The sequence below is a fragment of the Heptranchias perlo genome, chromosome 10, assembly GCF_035084215.1.
Source record: "Heptranchias perlo isolate sHepPer1 chromosome 10, sHepPer1.hap1, whole genome shotgun sequence".
In the NCBI taxonomy this organism is placed as follows: Eukaryota; Metazoa; Chordata; class Chondrichthyes; order Hexanchiformes; family Hexanchidae; genus Heptranchias; species Heptranchias perlo.
In genome coordinates this window covers 54842268-54859230 of record NC_090334.1, presented here as the reverse complement: position 1 = coordinate 54859230, position 16963 = coordinate 54842268, and the positions used below count along the sequence as shown (strand labels likewise).

The 16963-nt window shown below is 38.3% G+C and overlaps 1 protein-coding gene across 2 annotated transcripts in view; it reads right to left on the bottom strand.

The window, feature by feature from the left end:
- dync1h1 (dynein, cytoplasmic 1, heavy chain 1) overlaps positions 1-16963 on the bottom strand; it is an 84667-nt gene continuing 67704 nt past the window's right edge. For both annotated transcript variants that reach the window (XM_067991811.1, XM_067991810.1), the window contains exons 66-78: positions 16739-16850; positions 16550-16610; positions 15976-16099; positions 15103-15216; positions 13077-13247; positions 11626-11843; positions 11252-11355; positions 9521-9732; positions 4446-4599; positions 2842-2984; positions 1762-1930; positions 938-1065; positions 1-378 (exon numbers count right to left, since the gene is read on the bottom strand). In XM_067991811.1, the coding sequence (XP_067847912.1) occupies positions 250-378; positions 938-1065; positions 1762-1930; positions 2842-2984; positions 4446-4599; positions 9521-9732; positions 11252-11355; positions 11626-11843; positions 13077-13247; positions 15103-15216; positions 15976-16099; positions 16550-16610; positions 16739-16850 (1839 nt within the window). In that variant the 3' untranslated portion in view covers positions 1-249. The remainder of the gene's footprint in view (positions 379-937; positions 1066-1761; positions 1931-2841; positions 2985-4445; positions 4600-9520; positions 9733-11251; positions 11356-11625; positions 11844-13076; positions 13248-15102; positions 15217-15975; positions 16100-16549; positions 16611-16738; positions 16851-16963) is intronic.

The window sequence follows — 16963 nt, the reverse complement described above, 5'->3', positions numbered from 1 at the left end:
TTTGACTAATCATGATAATTTTTATTAACTGTAAAACCACTTGTAGAACATCAATACATTTTCCAACTCTGCTGAATCTCAGTAGTCACCTTCAGACATTTTCTCCTCAGCCTCATACCATCTAGTCACATTTACAGAATTCTTCTAAAATCACATTACTTTGAAAAGATTATTCAGTCTAAACAATAGCACATGCAAAACAATTATGTAATTTTATGTTTTCAGTTTCAAAGCGGCAATAATTTCCATTTATTCTGTGCATAGCAATGCAACACCACGCTCATAAAAGCATCGAGAATCTTCCTTGGTAGCAATTTCAAAGTCAACAGTGAAGATCAGGTCAGCACGAGTGAAGTTTAGGTACACAGGAAGTGTCACCTATGAATTGAAAAAAGAGAAATGGTACATGCAAGTTAGAAGGATAAAATAAAACCATAAACGTGTGAACAGATGTTTATATGAACAAAAAAGGACACAACATTTATTGGAAAAGTAAGCAAAAACTGCAGATGCTGGAAATGAAACATAATAAATGCTGGAAACACTCAGCAGGTCAGGCAGCATCTGTGGAGAACAGACAAAGTTGACACTGAATTTTGATACAGGGTCCAAACCCAAAAAGTCAATTTGTCTTTTCTCTCCAGATGCTGCCTAACCCACTGAGTGTTTCTCTGGTTGTTTCATTACAGTAGTATCTTACTATGTACATTAAGCATTCAGGTAATAATTAAAAGTATAACTGACCCATATTTGGATTATTTGACAAAAGTGGAATGAGTGTCACAATCTGAAAACTGAACATACCTTTCCTGAATTTAAAGGAACTATTTCTTCAATCTCAACAGTCTCAAAATGGAATTTCTTTAGATTGTTAAGTTGATTGTAATACAATGTCTTTTTTACAGGTCACATCAAGTGAATCAAGTCCATTACTCACCACATTAGCTTTCCTTTCAGCATGTGTCTCTTTAACCCACCGAAGCTGAGTAAGAGACAGTTCAGTGGATATTGAATTGGACAAGGACAGCTTGTTGTTATTACAAGTGGCACCCTGAAGAGTCAGGCCTGTATAAAGGAAAGGATATGTTAGTTTATATTTAGGATATAAAAATCAATCCTTTTAAAAGGCTGCCATTATGCATTGACAAGAGCAGACATGTAACTTGGGAGTCAGGTCCTCATCCAACTCGAGTGCACTGAAAATGCAAGATTTCTTGCATTATACAACCCCACACGACTTGGGCTTTACATCCAGTGTAGTAAGCCAGCCAGCCAAGCATCATTTGTTGCATTATCCACAAGCAATGTAATTACACATTTTGATTTAGGTTGCATAATTTGTGTGAAAAAATCCCAAAGACTTTAAATACCACAAATATTTTTTTCTTGTTTTTGCTTTAATTGGACAGTAATTGCAAGTGGACAACATCCTGCTGCAAATATCTGGTGGAAGAAAATATCAGAGATGGTATGTGCAATGATAAGTTTACAAAACCTGCAACTGAATCTGACAGCATTAATAAAGCACCGTTTTAAACTGCTGCCAGTCTCAGACATTAGTGTCAAGACTGTACCCTAGTAAAGATCTGGGGGAAAAACAAAATACACCCTATGAAACATTCCAAACTGAACTTTGTTATACAAGTTCTAATGGAAGACAGAGCTCAGACTTGCAACTCAATTGTGTTTGCCATGGATCATGCAACATGTTATTCCAACCCACTCTAGTATCAATCATTGTCAAAAATGACTTGCACTAACCTGTTATCCCAAAACTGCAAGCATCCAGTACAGAGTTCTGATGATTTGTAACAGTGACTTCTAGTCGAAGCTCTTCTAATGACCAACTGTTTGCCTGAGCTACGTACTGTCGTGTTGCTGTGATATAAGCCTCTGGTACATATAAGCCACCCAGCCAAACATGGATATTCTACAGCAAAAAACAAATTTGTGTAAGATATGGGAAAATATTTTATTCAAGCAATGCAAAAGTTTACCAGCCTGTATGGAGTCAGTGACTGACTCCATTGTTTTTTGGGGCAGATGTTTTACCCCATGATAAGAATGAAATAAGAGCTTCATTCACCAAACATGTCCCTCAGATCCCAAGACAGAATATTAAAAGCAAAAGTTTACATCTTTGAACTAATATGTAAGCAAATTCTTTAAAAAAAAAATGTAAACAGAGATGGGAACTGGAGAGGAAATCTTAACTGAATGGTGTTTGCGAATGCCAGGATTTGTGTAAAAAGTGCTGTGCAATACAGGTTCTATTTTGTTATGCAGATAGAAGTCCATGGGGCTTGCAAACATTAGTGAGTCAGAGAAGGAATAGGAAACATACTATTTATAAGGGATCAACAAACAAACTAAGAGCAGTTAAGTATAAGCCTAAAATTGTTCTTTCTACATTCCTTATGGTTTCATTGCTGGAACCTGGTGACTTCAAGTTAAGTCATGTAAAAAATTTACTGCTGTAGCGACTTTTTAAAAACTCATTGGACATATATATTTAACCACCTCTTGCCTAAAAAACACATGAAATTGCAACACATTATCCAATTAGTATTTCATAGGCTTACGTACTGCAATTTATTTACATTTTGAAACAACGCTCTACACACATTCACACAATTAACAGAAACACAGCAAATCACATTAAAATGCAATGAAGGTTTTATATCTAAAGATTTAATACATTCATATGTAGCTGATCACATCAATTCACAATGAGGCTGACAAAATCCCAAACTTGTACACTTTCGGCTTAGTAAAAAGCCAAAGAATAAAAGCAGCTGGGACAGTAGTTTTACGATTTTATGTAAATAGGTATATACCCACCTTTAGTTCTTTAGCTCCACCACTGGATGCTGCCTGAGATATGTGTTGCAGCTGCTTTATACGTTCACTGAAGTCAGCTACCCATTGAATAACAGTCATATTTGCAGGGAGTGTGTAGCGGACCCAGCTGCGAGGCAAGATACCTTTTTTGGAGAAGGAAGCAGAGAGATGAGGGGAAAAAAAATCAGCGGTCATTTTCAAGTGAAGTATTTAACTAACTTGTTACTTTAACATATCTAATGGTTATAAATGGTACAAATACAGAATTATTTCACTGCAAAATGTCATGTTTTGTTTAAATTTTCTGCAGTCATTTAAAAAAACATTTTAACACTTACTTCATCCCGCTGAGCTTATGCAATATTAATCCCAAATTAGGTGTCCAATAATTAGCATTAGGTAGTGTAGATAGTGACCAGAACAATGGGTTTAATCCAACATTTAAAACTCAAACGGAAGTTCAGGCAAAGCCTGGCAAATCCAAGAACAAATTGCTGATCAATTGTAAAAAAGTGTCACTAAAGTATTAATGTTTAGTTATAACCATTGAAAAAAAGTGCAAATACTACTAATACCACTGCCCTGACACCTATTTTTGGCATACTGGTTTGCCTCCAGACCAAAATTCCACTTCATCTTATTCCATATTTCAGTTTTGCACTGTGCCATCCAGTTTTCTTTGTATATAAAAATCACCTTATGGGGAGAGGAAGTAGCACATTTTATTTTGTTCATTGACATCAGATGGAGTTCTTGTCTTCTGAGAAAAGTCAATTTAGACTATGGAGTCTATCAGCTGATTATAGTCAGTTGCAGATGATCAGATATTGCTCGTCAACAGAAAGTGAACTAAGCCTTAAACAGCACTTTATACAACCAGTTTGCAATTGGTACCAGTTCTCATTTATTAGGCCTTACCTGAACTTCTGCTAGGGTTTGTTTGGATAGGTAGGAATGGAATCATGCCAAGGGCAGCCCCACAAAACTGGACAGCAAAGGAAAGGCCCAGTCAACTGAATTGAAGAGTGCAGGGAGGTTGAGGAAGAATAAAGTACTATGGATACAGTTATAAAGGATGTCCTTCATGACTTTGATCCAAACCATAAGTCAGAAGCCATACTGGAATGATTCAAACAGAGGAATGAAACAACTCGGGTTGCTACTCCTGGAGAGCCAGTGAGGAATGCTACAATGGGCATGGTAGAGAATACAAAGGGAGAAATGAAGGGAGGCAGTGGCCTTGTCCAAGTGGGAATCCTCAGTCAAATAATCTACCACTCATGAAGATTCAATGAACAGCCAGTTGAATGAGGTATGGGCGACTTTCCTGGCAGCCAGCTATCAGTCAGTGGCATCTCAATCTATAGCACGTGCAACTAATTGGGATAGACCAGCTTTATACACAGTTTATGTATTATTCAATGTACAACAAACAATAGTACACAGGATTATGTAAAATCTTTTCAGATGACTACAGGAAATCCATTATAAACAGTTTGGATACCGTTTGAAGCAGTGGCATAAAATTCTGCAAAGACTACACAATGTTAAATACCCTTTACATTTGTTTTTACATCCTATAAACTCCAGCTTAATTTCCTTACCTTTCACCATCTCGCTGATTAGTATCCGCAGATAGTTGGTCTGTTTCTTTTTCCCTTCACACACTTGCACAACATCAGCTAGATCTTGGCGAATATCCTGCAATAGCTTTGCACCACTCTTGACCTCTCTTTCTAAGAATCTAAACAATGGATCCTAAAAAGAAACATTTGTATAACTCTCCTCTTTGATTTGTAATCATTTAATTGACAATGGATATTTTAAATCGCGTTAAAGAACACAGCTCTCCACAATACCTACTGTGGGCAATGCGTTAATTGTTGACAGAATGGAAATAAATATAACGTAACAGGACTATTTTAGTCTCAACATATGTTCAGTCTCCATTACCTTTTAAACCTTTTTCCTTTTTTCATTAAGTTAAAATCAGTGAAGCACAATATCAGCAATTGCTTTGGTCTCAAGCACCTCCTACTTCTAATTGGACTCAATCACTTTACAGCTAAAAATTTAGGAAACCTGGCCATAATTTAAGAAACACCCAAGATCATCGATAAAGTCAGCCCTCTACATTTTGGATCGTGAAATGTACTAATACATGAAACAAACTTATCGCGATTTACTCAAGGCCATTATACAGCCTTCAAAAAATGATACGTGCAAGCATATACACACAAATCTCAGGATGCTGTTTATGGCAAGTCATCTGTGGAGAGAAAAAGTGTTATCATTTCAGGTTGATGCCCTTTCATGACAAAATGTCATCGGCCTGAAACATTAACACACTCTCTCTGCACAGATGCTGCCTGACCTGCTGAGTCCTACCAGCATTTTCTGTTTTTAATTTCAGATTTTCAGCATCTGCAGTATTTTGTTTTTATCAAAAATATTAAAAGTAAAAAAGGCCATTCATTCATGCAACAGCACCTAGTGTGTAACACCAGGTGTTGATTAATGTGTGATGGGTAAAATGTGGTACCCTTATCAATGAAAACTCGTCAGAGTGCCACCTACAGGCATAACAGTTACTATAATGGGTTTTCCTATAGCTTCAAAATGAAAGTTTGAAGAAACGCACACCCCACAGAGAATTTAATATATAATAGACAGACACACAAGCAAACATTAAATTCAAACCTGGTGGTTAATTCTAGCAGATATAGAATTCAGAATAAACACTAGAAACAAAAAGTAGGGTAAGAAAGAAAAAACATTTATATTGCACCTTACACAATGTCCCGTATCATTTCATAGCCAATGAAGTACTTTTCAAATGTAAATCATTTTTCACACAGCAAGGTCCAAGGAACAGCAAGTGACCAGATAATCTGTTCCAGTGATATTGGTTGAGGGATAAATATTGGCGGCAGCAACGTGTTTATATAGCATGTAAAACGTAGAAAAAAGGTGCTCCACAGAAGTATAGTCAGATAAAAATCGATGCAGAGCCAAAGGTGGCGGTATTAGGAGAGGTGATTTCAAAACTTGGTCAAAGAGATGGGTTTTAAGTAGTGTCTTAAAAAAGGAGAGGGGTGTAGAGAGGGAATTCTAGAGCTTCATCCTAAACTGCAGAAGGCAAAACCTCCAAAAGTTGGGCAAAGGGAGCAGGAAATGCACAAGAATGAGTGTTCTCGGGAGGGGCAATGCCACGAAGGGATTTGACCAGGTTAAGAATTTTAAGTTTGAAGCATTTGGGGACCTGGAGCCTATGGAGGTTAAGCAAACACAGGGGTGATAGATGAGATGAGTGGGACTTGGTACAGGTTAGGATGGTTAGGATACAGGTTGCAGAGTGTTGGATGCGCTGATGTTTATGGAGGGTGGAGGATGGAGGATGGGAGGCCGATCAGGACAGCATTGGAATAATCAAATCTGGAGGTAACAAAGGCATGGATCAAAGTTTCAGCAGCAGATGGGCTGAGACAGGGGCAGAGATAGATGATGTTATGGAGGTGGAAGTAGACGGCCTTTGAAGATATGGGATCAGAAGCTCTGCTCCTGGTCAAACAGGACCCAGATTGTGAACAGTCTGGTTCAACCAGAGACAGTGGCCAGGATCTCTGGAGATAAGTGTTTTTGGGTAGGAAGCCATTGCCAGAGATGCTCTGACTCTGGTTCCACTCTTACCTAATCAATCCAGGGCAGTCCCACTGAGCTAGACAATGGAGGAGGATGGTGTGGTCAAAGGCTGCAGAGAGGTCGAGGAGGGATAATGCACCATAGTCGCAGAGGTTGTCATTTTAAAAAAAAAACTTTGATTAGGGCTGTGGCAGGGGCAGGAACCTGAGTGGAATTGCAGGAAAGATGGGCATGGATTTGGGAGATGACGACATGTTCAAGGGCATGATGGCAAAAAGGGAGTTTGGAGATGGAGCAGTGGTTTGGAAGAACAGAAGGATCAAGGGTAGGCTTTCTGAGGAAAGGTGGTTTTTAAAAAAAAGGGTAGAGGACAGTTCCTGAGGGACCATTTACAGCTAGCATGAGGGCCAAGAAGGGAAGTTGGGTCATCAGCAGTTTAATGGGACTAGGGTCAAAAGAGCAGGAGATGGGTTTCATGGACAAGCAGAGCTTGGAGCAGACATGAGGGGTCATAGAGAAACTAGAGAAAGACAATTTCAGGACTAGGGCAGGCAAGGGGTGATATGGCAGAGGCAGCTGAATGGGTGGTTTCAATCTTAGTTCATACGCTCCTCGCATTGTTGAAGGTGAGGGTGGAGAAGGCAGGGGAGAGGGATTTAAGGAGACAGCTATTAGTGGAGAAAAACCAGGTGTTATCTTTGCTTTCCAGGATGATCCTGGAAAGCAGAGTGGTTTGGGCAGAGTAGCTCAAGGTTTGATGGTGCTTGAGGTGGTCCACCCAAATCTGGTGATGGATGGCTAAAGCGGTTTTGTGCTAGATACACAAGTCTGTGCCCCTTGGACGTGAGTGTGTGAAGATGGAGGCCACGCTGGGGGAATGACCAGGGTGAGAGTGTGTAATGGTTTTACTGGGGATAAGGACAAAGGTGATCAGTAGAACTCCCCTGCTCTTTGATTAGTTCTATGGGATCTTTTACATCCACCTATGGGGGCAAAGGGGCCTTGGTTTAACTTCTCATCTGAAAGATGGCACCTCCAACAATGCAGAACTCCCTTAGTGCTGCAATGAAGTTTGAGTCTACATTATGCACTTAAGTTTCTGGAGTGTGGCTTGAACCCACGACCTTGTCTCAGGTGAGTGCTACCAATGAGCTAAGGCGGACATTGGAAGCAGCACCAGGCATAACTGAAAATCAGGTTTCAACCTCATGAAGTTACTACGCAGGACTACATGCATGCTAAACAGCAGAAGCAGCATTCTACAGACAGACCTAAGCGACCCCGCAACCAACGGTTCAGGTAAAAGTTCTGCAATCCTGCCACTTCCATTTGTGAATGGTGGTGGACAATTAAGCAACTAACGTGAGGAGGCTCCATGAACATCCCCATCCTCAATGATGGTGGAGCCCAGCACGTGAGCGCCATGAATGCTGAGTGGATGATTCTTCTCAGCCTCCTGCTGAGGTCTCCATCACCACAACCGGTTTTAGCTAATTCAATTCACGTCCTATCAAGGAACAATGGACACAAAGACTACAGACTCCTACAACATCCCGGCTACAGTGCTGAAGCCCTGTGCTCCAAAACAAGCCATGTCTCTAGTCGAGCTGTCCAGCTACAACACTTGCATCTACCCATCATTGGAAATACAGTCTACTCTTAATTCTTCAATTTTTTATGCACCAACTCCACTTTGCTGCATTATTTGTTACTTGAATTATTTTTGCATGAACCCATCGCTGCTGACAAATACAGTACCTGCACTTTTCAGAATTTTGAAAAAATCTTCGATGTATGCCAGAATTGAGAATTTGAATCTAATCTAAGTAACTAAAAATATATCCTAAAAAATTACTAACCTCATTACAAGGAAATGATTGTTGTATGAGGAATCTGGGACCAAGTTTAAAACATCAGGTCAAATTTTGCTGTAAAATAACAGTGAGGCCAACAGTGCTCACCGTTATTTACTTGTAAATTGAATAACAACTTCCGGCGACCAAACATGCGCAGATAAAGGCGGAAATCGGAAAGTTGCTGTTCGAGATGCAATGCTCCTCCAAAAGCTGCGCGAAAACAGCATCTCACCGGCTAACAGCATTCAAATACATTGAACGGCGTGAAGTTCCTGTACTTACCTCAGATGCGGATTAAATAAGCCAAAAAAATTTAGGGCTTGTCCGTTCCAGTATAAGTACCCTTTTAACGGCGTGGTAAGTCTTAATTACTGCCAAACAACCTCTCTGACACTGAAAATTAACTTTTACAAGTGTGGAGTCTCATTCCTTCAGATTTTAATTAATGTCGGACATTTGAAAAACAAACTTTTTTTTAAAACCTTTTTCTTTGTCTCTTATCTCTTAATTCAATCTTTCTTTCCCTCTCTATTTCGCTTTCTGTACCTGATTAGACATTGAATTTACTATTCTAACTTACACTCCTGGTTCTGACTACGCTATTAATGATTCTTCAATGTGATTGGTTAAGGAGACAACAGTTGCTTGCCTTGTTCACACAGGTCCCAGATGACCTGTAGAGGGCACATCATTTGTCTGTCCCTTGGATAGTAACTTGTTGTGCAAAAGCTCATAGAAAGACTATGGGCAAATGCAAGTAAAAATGAACAGCTCACCGCTCACAGCAAAATCTGGCCCATCAAGTTTCTGAATACATGCAAGGAATTTCAGCCTTCTCCCAGGTAACATGCAGCAGAATCAAACTTTTAGGTCTGGCAATGGTTTTATTTTCATCTCCAGTAAGTGAATGCCAGTGGGAAGCCTAGGCCCAAAGTCTTGGTGTGGTCAGTGCACTTCAGCTAATGGTAAAATCTATACAAAACCTTTTACATACCTCAGTAACCTTGGATTGTTAAATTGTTGAAATTGGCCTACAGTTACATCATATGGTAAAATGTTCATACATTACTCCTTGCAAATCCTATAATAAAGTTAGACTACCAAAATATTAGCTTTTATACACAACATATCATTTGCTCTTCACTCTACGTAGATATGAAACAAAGCTTCACACTTCTTACCTTAATATTGTCAACTGTGCGTTTAAGATGGTTGAGTGACTTTGGAATAAGTTGGAGCCAGTTGCAAGCTGTGGTATGAAGTGTTCGCATCCAAACTGGCCGTCCATCTGAAGTAGAACCTGTCCGCTGCTTCTTCTCTGTCTCAGCATAAGCTAGATCATCCTCATCCTCCAACATCTGCATTTTCAGCATTTTGCTGAGCATGTCAGTGCCTGAACCAGATAAGGGTCAAGGGATCAAAAGGTAGCCTAGCTAAATAAAGAGGATGCTGCCCAAACACCAGAGAATGGTGGTAAAATCAAGAAATTTAAAATTAGGGACCACAAGGGTAAAAAGCTGATGCTCCCAACGAAAAAGATTACATAAGTAGACGAACTGAAATATGGTATACTTTTGCTTCCAAAAAGATACTCAGACAACCAGTTCAAAGGTCTAGGGATAGCTTCATTTAAAAAAAGGTAAAGTTTTGTAAACTCAGGCTGCTGATGGTCAGACAAATGCACGAAAGTACATGTCTGCTGAAGAATGAGCTCAGACTAGTGTTAGTGACATTGTGTTGCTACACAAGACACAGAAAAACATGCCAGACACAGAAGTAGTGGGACAAGCATTGTCAGATAGAAAAGTACGACCTTCTGTAAGTACAGACAAGTTCTAGCGAAGAAGAATTTTTTTTTAGAAACAGCACATAAAACAATCTTTAGCATGTGATGATTGATGTTTCAGAGAAGCACAAAACATAGTTTGTGAAATTATGATGCCATTAAAAGAAAGAAAAACTCCATCAGTTGCACAGTAATTAGAAGTTAACTCAAACGTAGTCTTTTTCTTGTTAAAATATTTAACTGATTGAAGTTGTCTAGTTCTGCACACAGGATTGGATTTATACAGTTTTAACAAAACCAAACCTAATTCAACTACAAGAAAAAGCATGCCTGGAATGTACTGTCCTCACTGGGTTTATTTAATCACTATTGAGCTTATTCTACACTAGACCTCAAAATTACTACTTGTTTTATAAAAGGAACGAACTAGTTCAAATGGCCCCCTACACATTGTTCTCTTCATCGTCAAGGACTGGAGAAATTTGTAATGCAGCAAACCTGAACATCTAACGGGGAGTTATAAACAGAAATAACTAGAAAATTCTGTTTCTGTGGGTCTACACATTGCTCTCCATCTTCATACGTTCTGAGAAATACATAGTGCAACAAACCTGATTAGTTAAATCATGAAAAACCAGGAACGTTCCAATGATTCCATCAGATGCGTGTGTATTTTCAAGGTGCAAGGGGAGAAAGAACTAAAGGGGAGCACCTAAATGAATAAAAATGTACTGGGACTGCTTTCAGTCCAGATCTTCCTTTTTTGGTTTGAATTGGAAAGGAAGAAGAGAAAGGGAATGGAGTGAATGCCATCTAAAATAAATACATCTGGAAGAGCAGCAAAATATCTGAATCAGACAAATACAATAGATCGGTTAGTGCAGAGTGAGAGAAACAAGACAAATGAAGTGACAACAGCACAAAATGAGGAGGTACATATATTTTTGACCATGGGAGCACAGCACTTTTGAAAGTGTAAAGTTGTAGTACATTTGTCTAAATCTACATTAGTATAAACATTACCAATGACTATTGCATTATCTTTACCTTTCCAAATCACAACACTATCAATTTAAGCATTTAGAAAGGTTAATAAAGTTCTAGTATTTAGAATTCTTATATTTACCCTGTGTAGTTAGAAGCACTTTTTCAGCATTGTTTGGTAAACCTAGCCAGGATGGAGTCTGAGCATCAGGAAGCATCTCAACCCACTGTATGAACTCCTCTCGTCTGCATACAAATCACCGTTTATTAATTAAAACTAAAAAAGGGAGAAACTTTTCCAAATTAAGTTTGTCTACACAGTATCTTTTATACAGTTTCTCTAATGAAAATTCCATGAACTAAGCATGTTTTAACCAACCAAAAAAAGGACCTCAAAGCAAATAATTTCCTTTTCTCTGAAGTCAGCATTCTTCTTTAAACATGACATGCATTGATTTCATTGACAAATGTTACATTGTCTGTTTAAAACAGTTCAGACTTTAGAAAGATCTTTACCTGATGCCATCTGGCATTAGAATATCCTTATGCCCATCAACTTTACATGCCAATCTGAATTCGCTGTCAAAGCTAGCAGTCGTAAATAGACGCTCCAAGAAGGAGTTCAACAACCGCTGGTCGAATTCATTATCAACACGCCCACCATAAATGGACTGTGCCATCAGGGTTCTCAGAGCTGCCCAAGGAATCTTATCAGGCGAAATGTTCTGGCGTCCCTGAAGAATACAAGTCATTCCATTTTAATCACTGAAGTTGGGATTACGTGAGATTTGAAAGTTCACTATTTGCCTCTCAAGTTGTTTGGACTTCAAATAAATTACTAATCTCAAACTTAATGATTTTACAACATGTTGGTATTACAATAGTTTCTAATCATTTGCACAATGAGAGTGTTTCAATGTGGTGGTTTTCCCTCAAATTTAGTGATTATACTGATGGAAGCCAAATTAATACCAAATATCTAGTGGTATAATTTCTCTTTGCTGGAAACAATGCAAATTTAAATATGAATACACCAATTGACTTTTTTTTAAAAATGGGTTTACAGAGCTTGAGGTTAATGGCACTGGAAGAGTTCATAAGCAAGTCAGCTCAATGTTCCCTCTAGCATTTGCAGATTAATCCCAGAATATAAACAGGACAATTTCACCAAGAGTTAAAACTGTCTTTGAAAGCACTGATAAAAATCAGTATTAGGTTTACATCCTTTTGTCACCATATGTCAGGCAGCTACAATCACTAATAGCTTTTTAAAAAAAATCAAAAGGAAATATTTCTGTTGATGGCCACATTGCCCTGTGTTCCGAATTCCAAAATAGGCAATTCCTGCTTTAAATTTCAGCTAAAAGCAGGTAGCTTCATGCCACTCAGCAACAAAGGTTCAATTATCTCCAAAAAAGTAATTAATTGCAACCCAGGCAAGTGGAAATAGTTTCTTCAAAACATTTTTCATTCACGATGCAATAAAATGTTGTTTATATTAAGAACTAAATTAGGCATTGCTTTTGAAAGAAGCATTATGAAAGCAAATGTTAGTGAATCCTGAAAGGACTCACCCAGCATTTGCAGAGTCTGCAATAGTTTCAAATAAGATCCAAAATGATTAGATTGAAATACCTCAGTTGTGTGTAATGCAAAATAGTATTAACCAAAATGTGTAAAAATATTTCAAGTAGAATTTAACTAAAGTTTATCCTTGAAATGTATCCTTAACCAAGTCCTTTTTAAAAGAACTATTCTTTTTAATCTTAGCTGACAACCCTGGGAACATGGAATAAGTAAATTACCCCCTCCCTACCTCAAAGCTACACAAGAATAAAACAAAAAATTTGGTGTATCCATTTAGTTACTGTAGTTTTTTAGCAGTAAGAATTATAATGTAAACTGCACTTTAATTTCTATGTCATTTTGTTCTTGCATCACTTTTAGTGTTTTGCACAAGAATTTACCTTTGCTGTATCATCCAACCAGGTGTCCACAGTGTCACAAGCAGATCTTAAATCTGATTCACCAAACTCATACTTCTTGGACCAACCCAGGGGGGAATATCGCAGACGTTCTTGTATAATAGCATGGAACCAGCCCAGAAGGAAGTACAAACGTGCACGTTCATTTGGTGCCTGGAATAACATTTCGTTAAGATTAAAAAAGATATTTGCTATAAATCTTGATAAGGATTTCTAAACCAGTACAATATTTAAAATTACATTAGTTTCTAACTTCTACATCAGAGAACTGGGTTAGGCTGTAAATCTTAAAAATATTTAAACTATATAAAATCACAGCAAGACAAATTATGGTAAAATACAAGATATACATACTGTTTAAGCACTTATGACATAGCAACATAAAAAGAAAGTACATGTAGTTATTCGATAAATATTTTGTCTTTTCAAATGCTGAAAGGATACAGAACCCACAATGGATTGAGGAAGGAAATTTCACACTAGCACAGCTTGAAAAATAAATGAATTATAGATGGTCAACCACTGTTGTTAGTGCACACCTTCATAGAGCAAGAGACCCCTATGCAAATATTCAGTGGGTGTTCAGGGTGTATTGTGCTGGTACTGATGACCAGCAGGATTGAGTTAGGTCTGGTGGAGAAACCCGAAAGCAGATGATTATACACCTATTGCGTCAATGATTGAATACTTGCATAATTATATGCAGGGCATACTTTTGAATTCTGTCAACCAACAATTATTGTTCGAGACATGGAATGATAGCGGCTGGGAAGAGTTCTCTAGCGAGTGAGATGAGAACACATGCTCACGTAACAACTGTTTGGTACCTACCATGATTGGCTTGCAAAGGGACGAACAGCTGCTGCAGAGATACTGAACCTCCAACTAGTGCAAGCACTGTTTGACAGGTTACAGTGTGTGTGCCCATGCTGTGGTCAGGAGGATAATGGCAATGCACTTATTGCCATTATCCGCCTGTTTTTGCCACGGTTTTTGCTTTCCAAGTAAGATTAAAAAATATGCTCATCTGTTCTTTAATTACCAAACTAGTATGTATTCCCCCCCACCCCAACTCCAAATAACCCAGCAATTGAATGCCCCAATAGGAAAGGTGGCCCTGGCAGAACAAGCAACTGGAAACTTAGCAATCCTCTATCCTGGTAGGCTATGCAGTCTGAAGTTCCACTCCAAGGAGGGTTAGATGCAGTGCAAATAAGATGTGGTCTTTGCCAACCAGCATCTGAGTGTTCAGACCTTGGGTAAATGGGGTATGTCCGAGTGTGCAATCTACATCAAACACACAAACTCTACTAATGGAGTATTTCTCACTAGTTTGGTCGAGAGGCTTTTCAGCAGAGTGATGAATTTCTGTGGACGACATACACCTGACTGACCAAGGGAAAAAAAGGTTGCTTGGAAGCATCTAAACTAGGTAAAAGGTGCATATTACAAGCCAAGGATGAGAACCCAGCTGATGAATAAGCCATATTTGTACACAGTGTTTCATCCACGTTTAACAGATGCTGTTTACAGTTTGAAATAATCATTTGTAATGCAACGTTCCATAGGTTTACAGGGTCTTTATTTCTCTGCCTGTCTGGAGTTGAGATTATGTTAACAATGTAACCATGGGGAGCAAGGTGAATAAAGGCAGGTACAGTAATCCCCAAATTTTGGCTTTTGCTAAGCTCTCAGGCCTTGGCAAATAGGGTGTGGGGGTGGGGAACAGTACAATCCACAAACACAAACTATTTGAGTGAATTAATTTATTGTACTGCTGGGATCAAGTGGAGCCCAGGCAAGATGAAGACTGTGCTGGCTGAAGTCATTTTTGAACTGGTATTAACGACAGATGTGTAACTTTTTTCCTGCCTTTTAGTTCATTTTGGAGTAAACTGAAGCAGAGTTGTTGGTGCATATTAATACTATGGGAAATCTGAGTTGTGCATCGATACAAAGTACACTTTTGCCAAGCAAATATTGGGGTCAAATCATAGTCTCTTCTTACTTTGCACATCCTGGAAACCGGGATACTACTGAAGGTCCTCAGCATGTTGGCCTTCACACCAGGTGGTGGTTCAAATACAAATATACGCCCAGCTCGCAACAAGTTCACGGGAACCTGCAAACAAGTAAAAAGGTTACTGAGAAACTCAATATTATTTTGTCCACTAAAGTACTGGGATACCTGCAGAATGATAAAAATTCACTTTTTTAAAAAAAAAAAGCAGCTGGCTATTAAAATTTCAATAAGTACCAGCTCATGCTGGCTCAGATTTTTTTTTAAAATAAGAAAATGTATTTCACAAAGCATTTGACTGATGTTTCTTTCACAAAATACAATACAAAACAGCTGGCCCACCAATTGTATACAGGTTTGCTATCTAGTTTTCCATACATGTTCCTGATCGAGTTCCATTCCTATCAGGTTACTAGATGATCATAATTGGACTGACTTCACACGTTCCAATGGTCAGTTACAAAATACTATCATATACTAGGAACAGGTAACCTATCCACCTTCTTAGTTAATAGTGTGTAGAGATACAAGAGGTTTTTTTTGTAAAGAGGAAGTACTACAAAAAAGCAGTACAGTTTTGCCAAGATTAGCTGCCATTTTTTATTTTGTTTATCTGTGGTTGAATTTAAGGTTTGTTAAAGCTTGGTCAATATGCTTAAGGCAAATTTAATAATTTTTTCGACTGCTGTTACATGAATGAATCTAGTTTTACAAATATACTATTTAGAATCTTTTAGCAAAAGGAAGAGAACTGGCCATAAATATTAGTGAAATTATATCTTCAGTAGGGTCCAAAATGTATGACCAGTACTGCCAATTTATTGAAACTATAATACTCAGACTTCAAGTGCAATGTATTACCTTGGGGTTGATCTCCATGGTAAGGAAGAGACGGAAATTAGCATGAGGTTGCAAGGAGTGCAGCTTCTTCTCCAGTTGCATGAGCCAACCAGGAGCTAGATGTACATTCTTCAACATCACCCACCTATTAAGGTCGTAGGGATTAAGCTGGTTACAAAGTGACATTGGCAAAGGATCAAGATCTCACAACCTGCCATTAATTCTTGATCAGACAATAAGGTCCAATGGACTTAACTGTCATACCCATTTACACTTAGTGACTGTAGGGTAAAAGTACACCATACATGAATTCCATTTTATCAAGGTACCACATTCTAAATTGATGAAACTAGTTTTTCCTTTGCAAATGTACTTATTGCACCTCAACAATGCATAACTGAGAACAAATTTAAAGAGTGAATTGCATTGATCTATAAGAAAATCCAGCCAGATTTGAGTTCAAGTTATGCAATGCAAGACCAATGACAGTGTGCAAGTACATTAACATATTGAAAATATCTGTTAGTACATACATTTACCTATATGCACAAGGAACAAACTTAACTAGTGAAATGTGCAGGGTAACCTCACTTACCTGCCAGATTTGACAGCTGTATTAATAGCTTTTTCTGCCTGGTTGAAGCCCTCTGCAGAACCTGTATATAGTGAATGTTAAAATAATGAAATATTCAATGGCAAGCTGCAGTGAAGATCTCAATTATTAAAAAAAGGTAATTGTCTTTCAGTGACCAAATGATATTTACTGAAACAGCAGAATTCTTACCAATGGCAATAGATGTAATTTGTGTGTTTTGTTCAGCTGCAAGATCCTCTCCACGTCCACTAGCATCATAACCAGGAGCAGAGCACATGAGCACTGGAGTGTTTGGTTTAACCTAAAGGTGACAAACAACTCAACTTCAATAGACCTATTACAGAAACAACCTCCAACAAATTATATACACTCAAGAGTTGGTTATACAAGCCATTTAGCTACAGGCTAGAACAA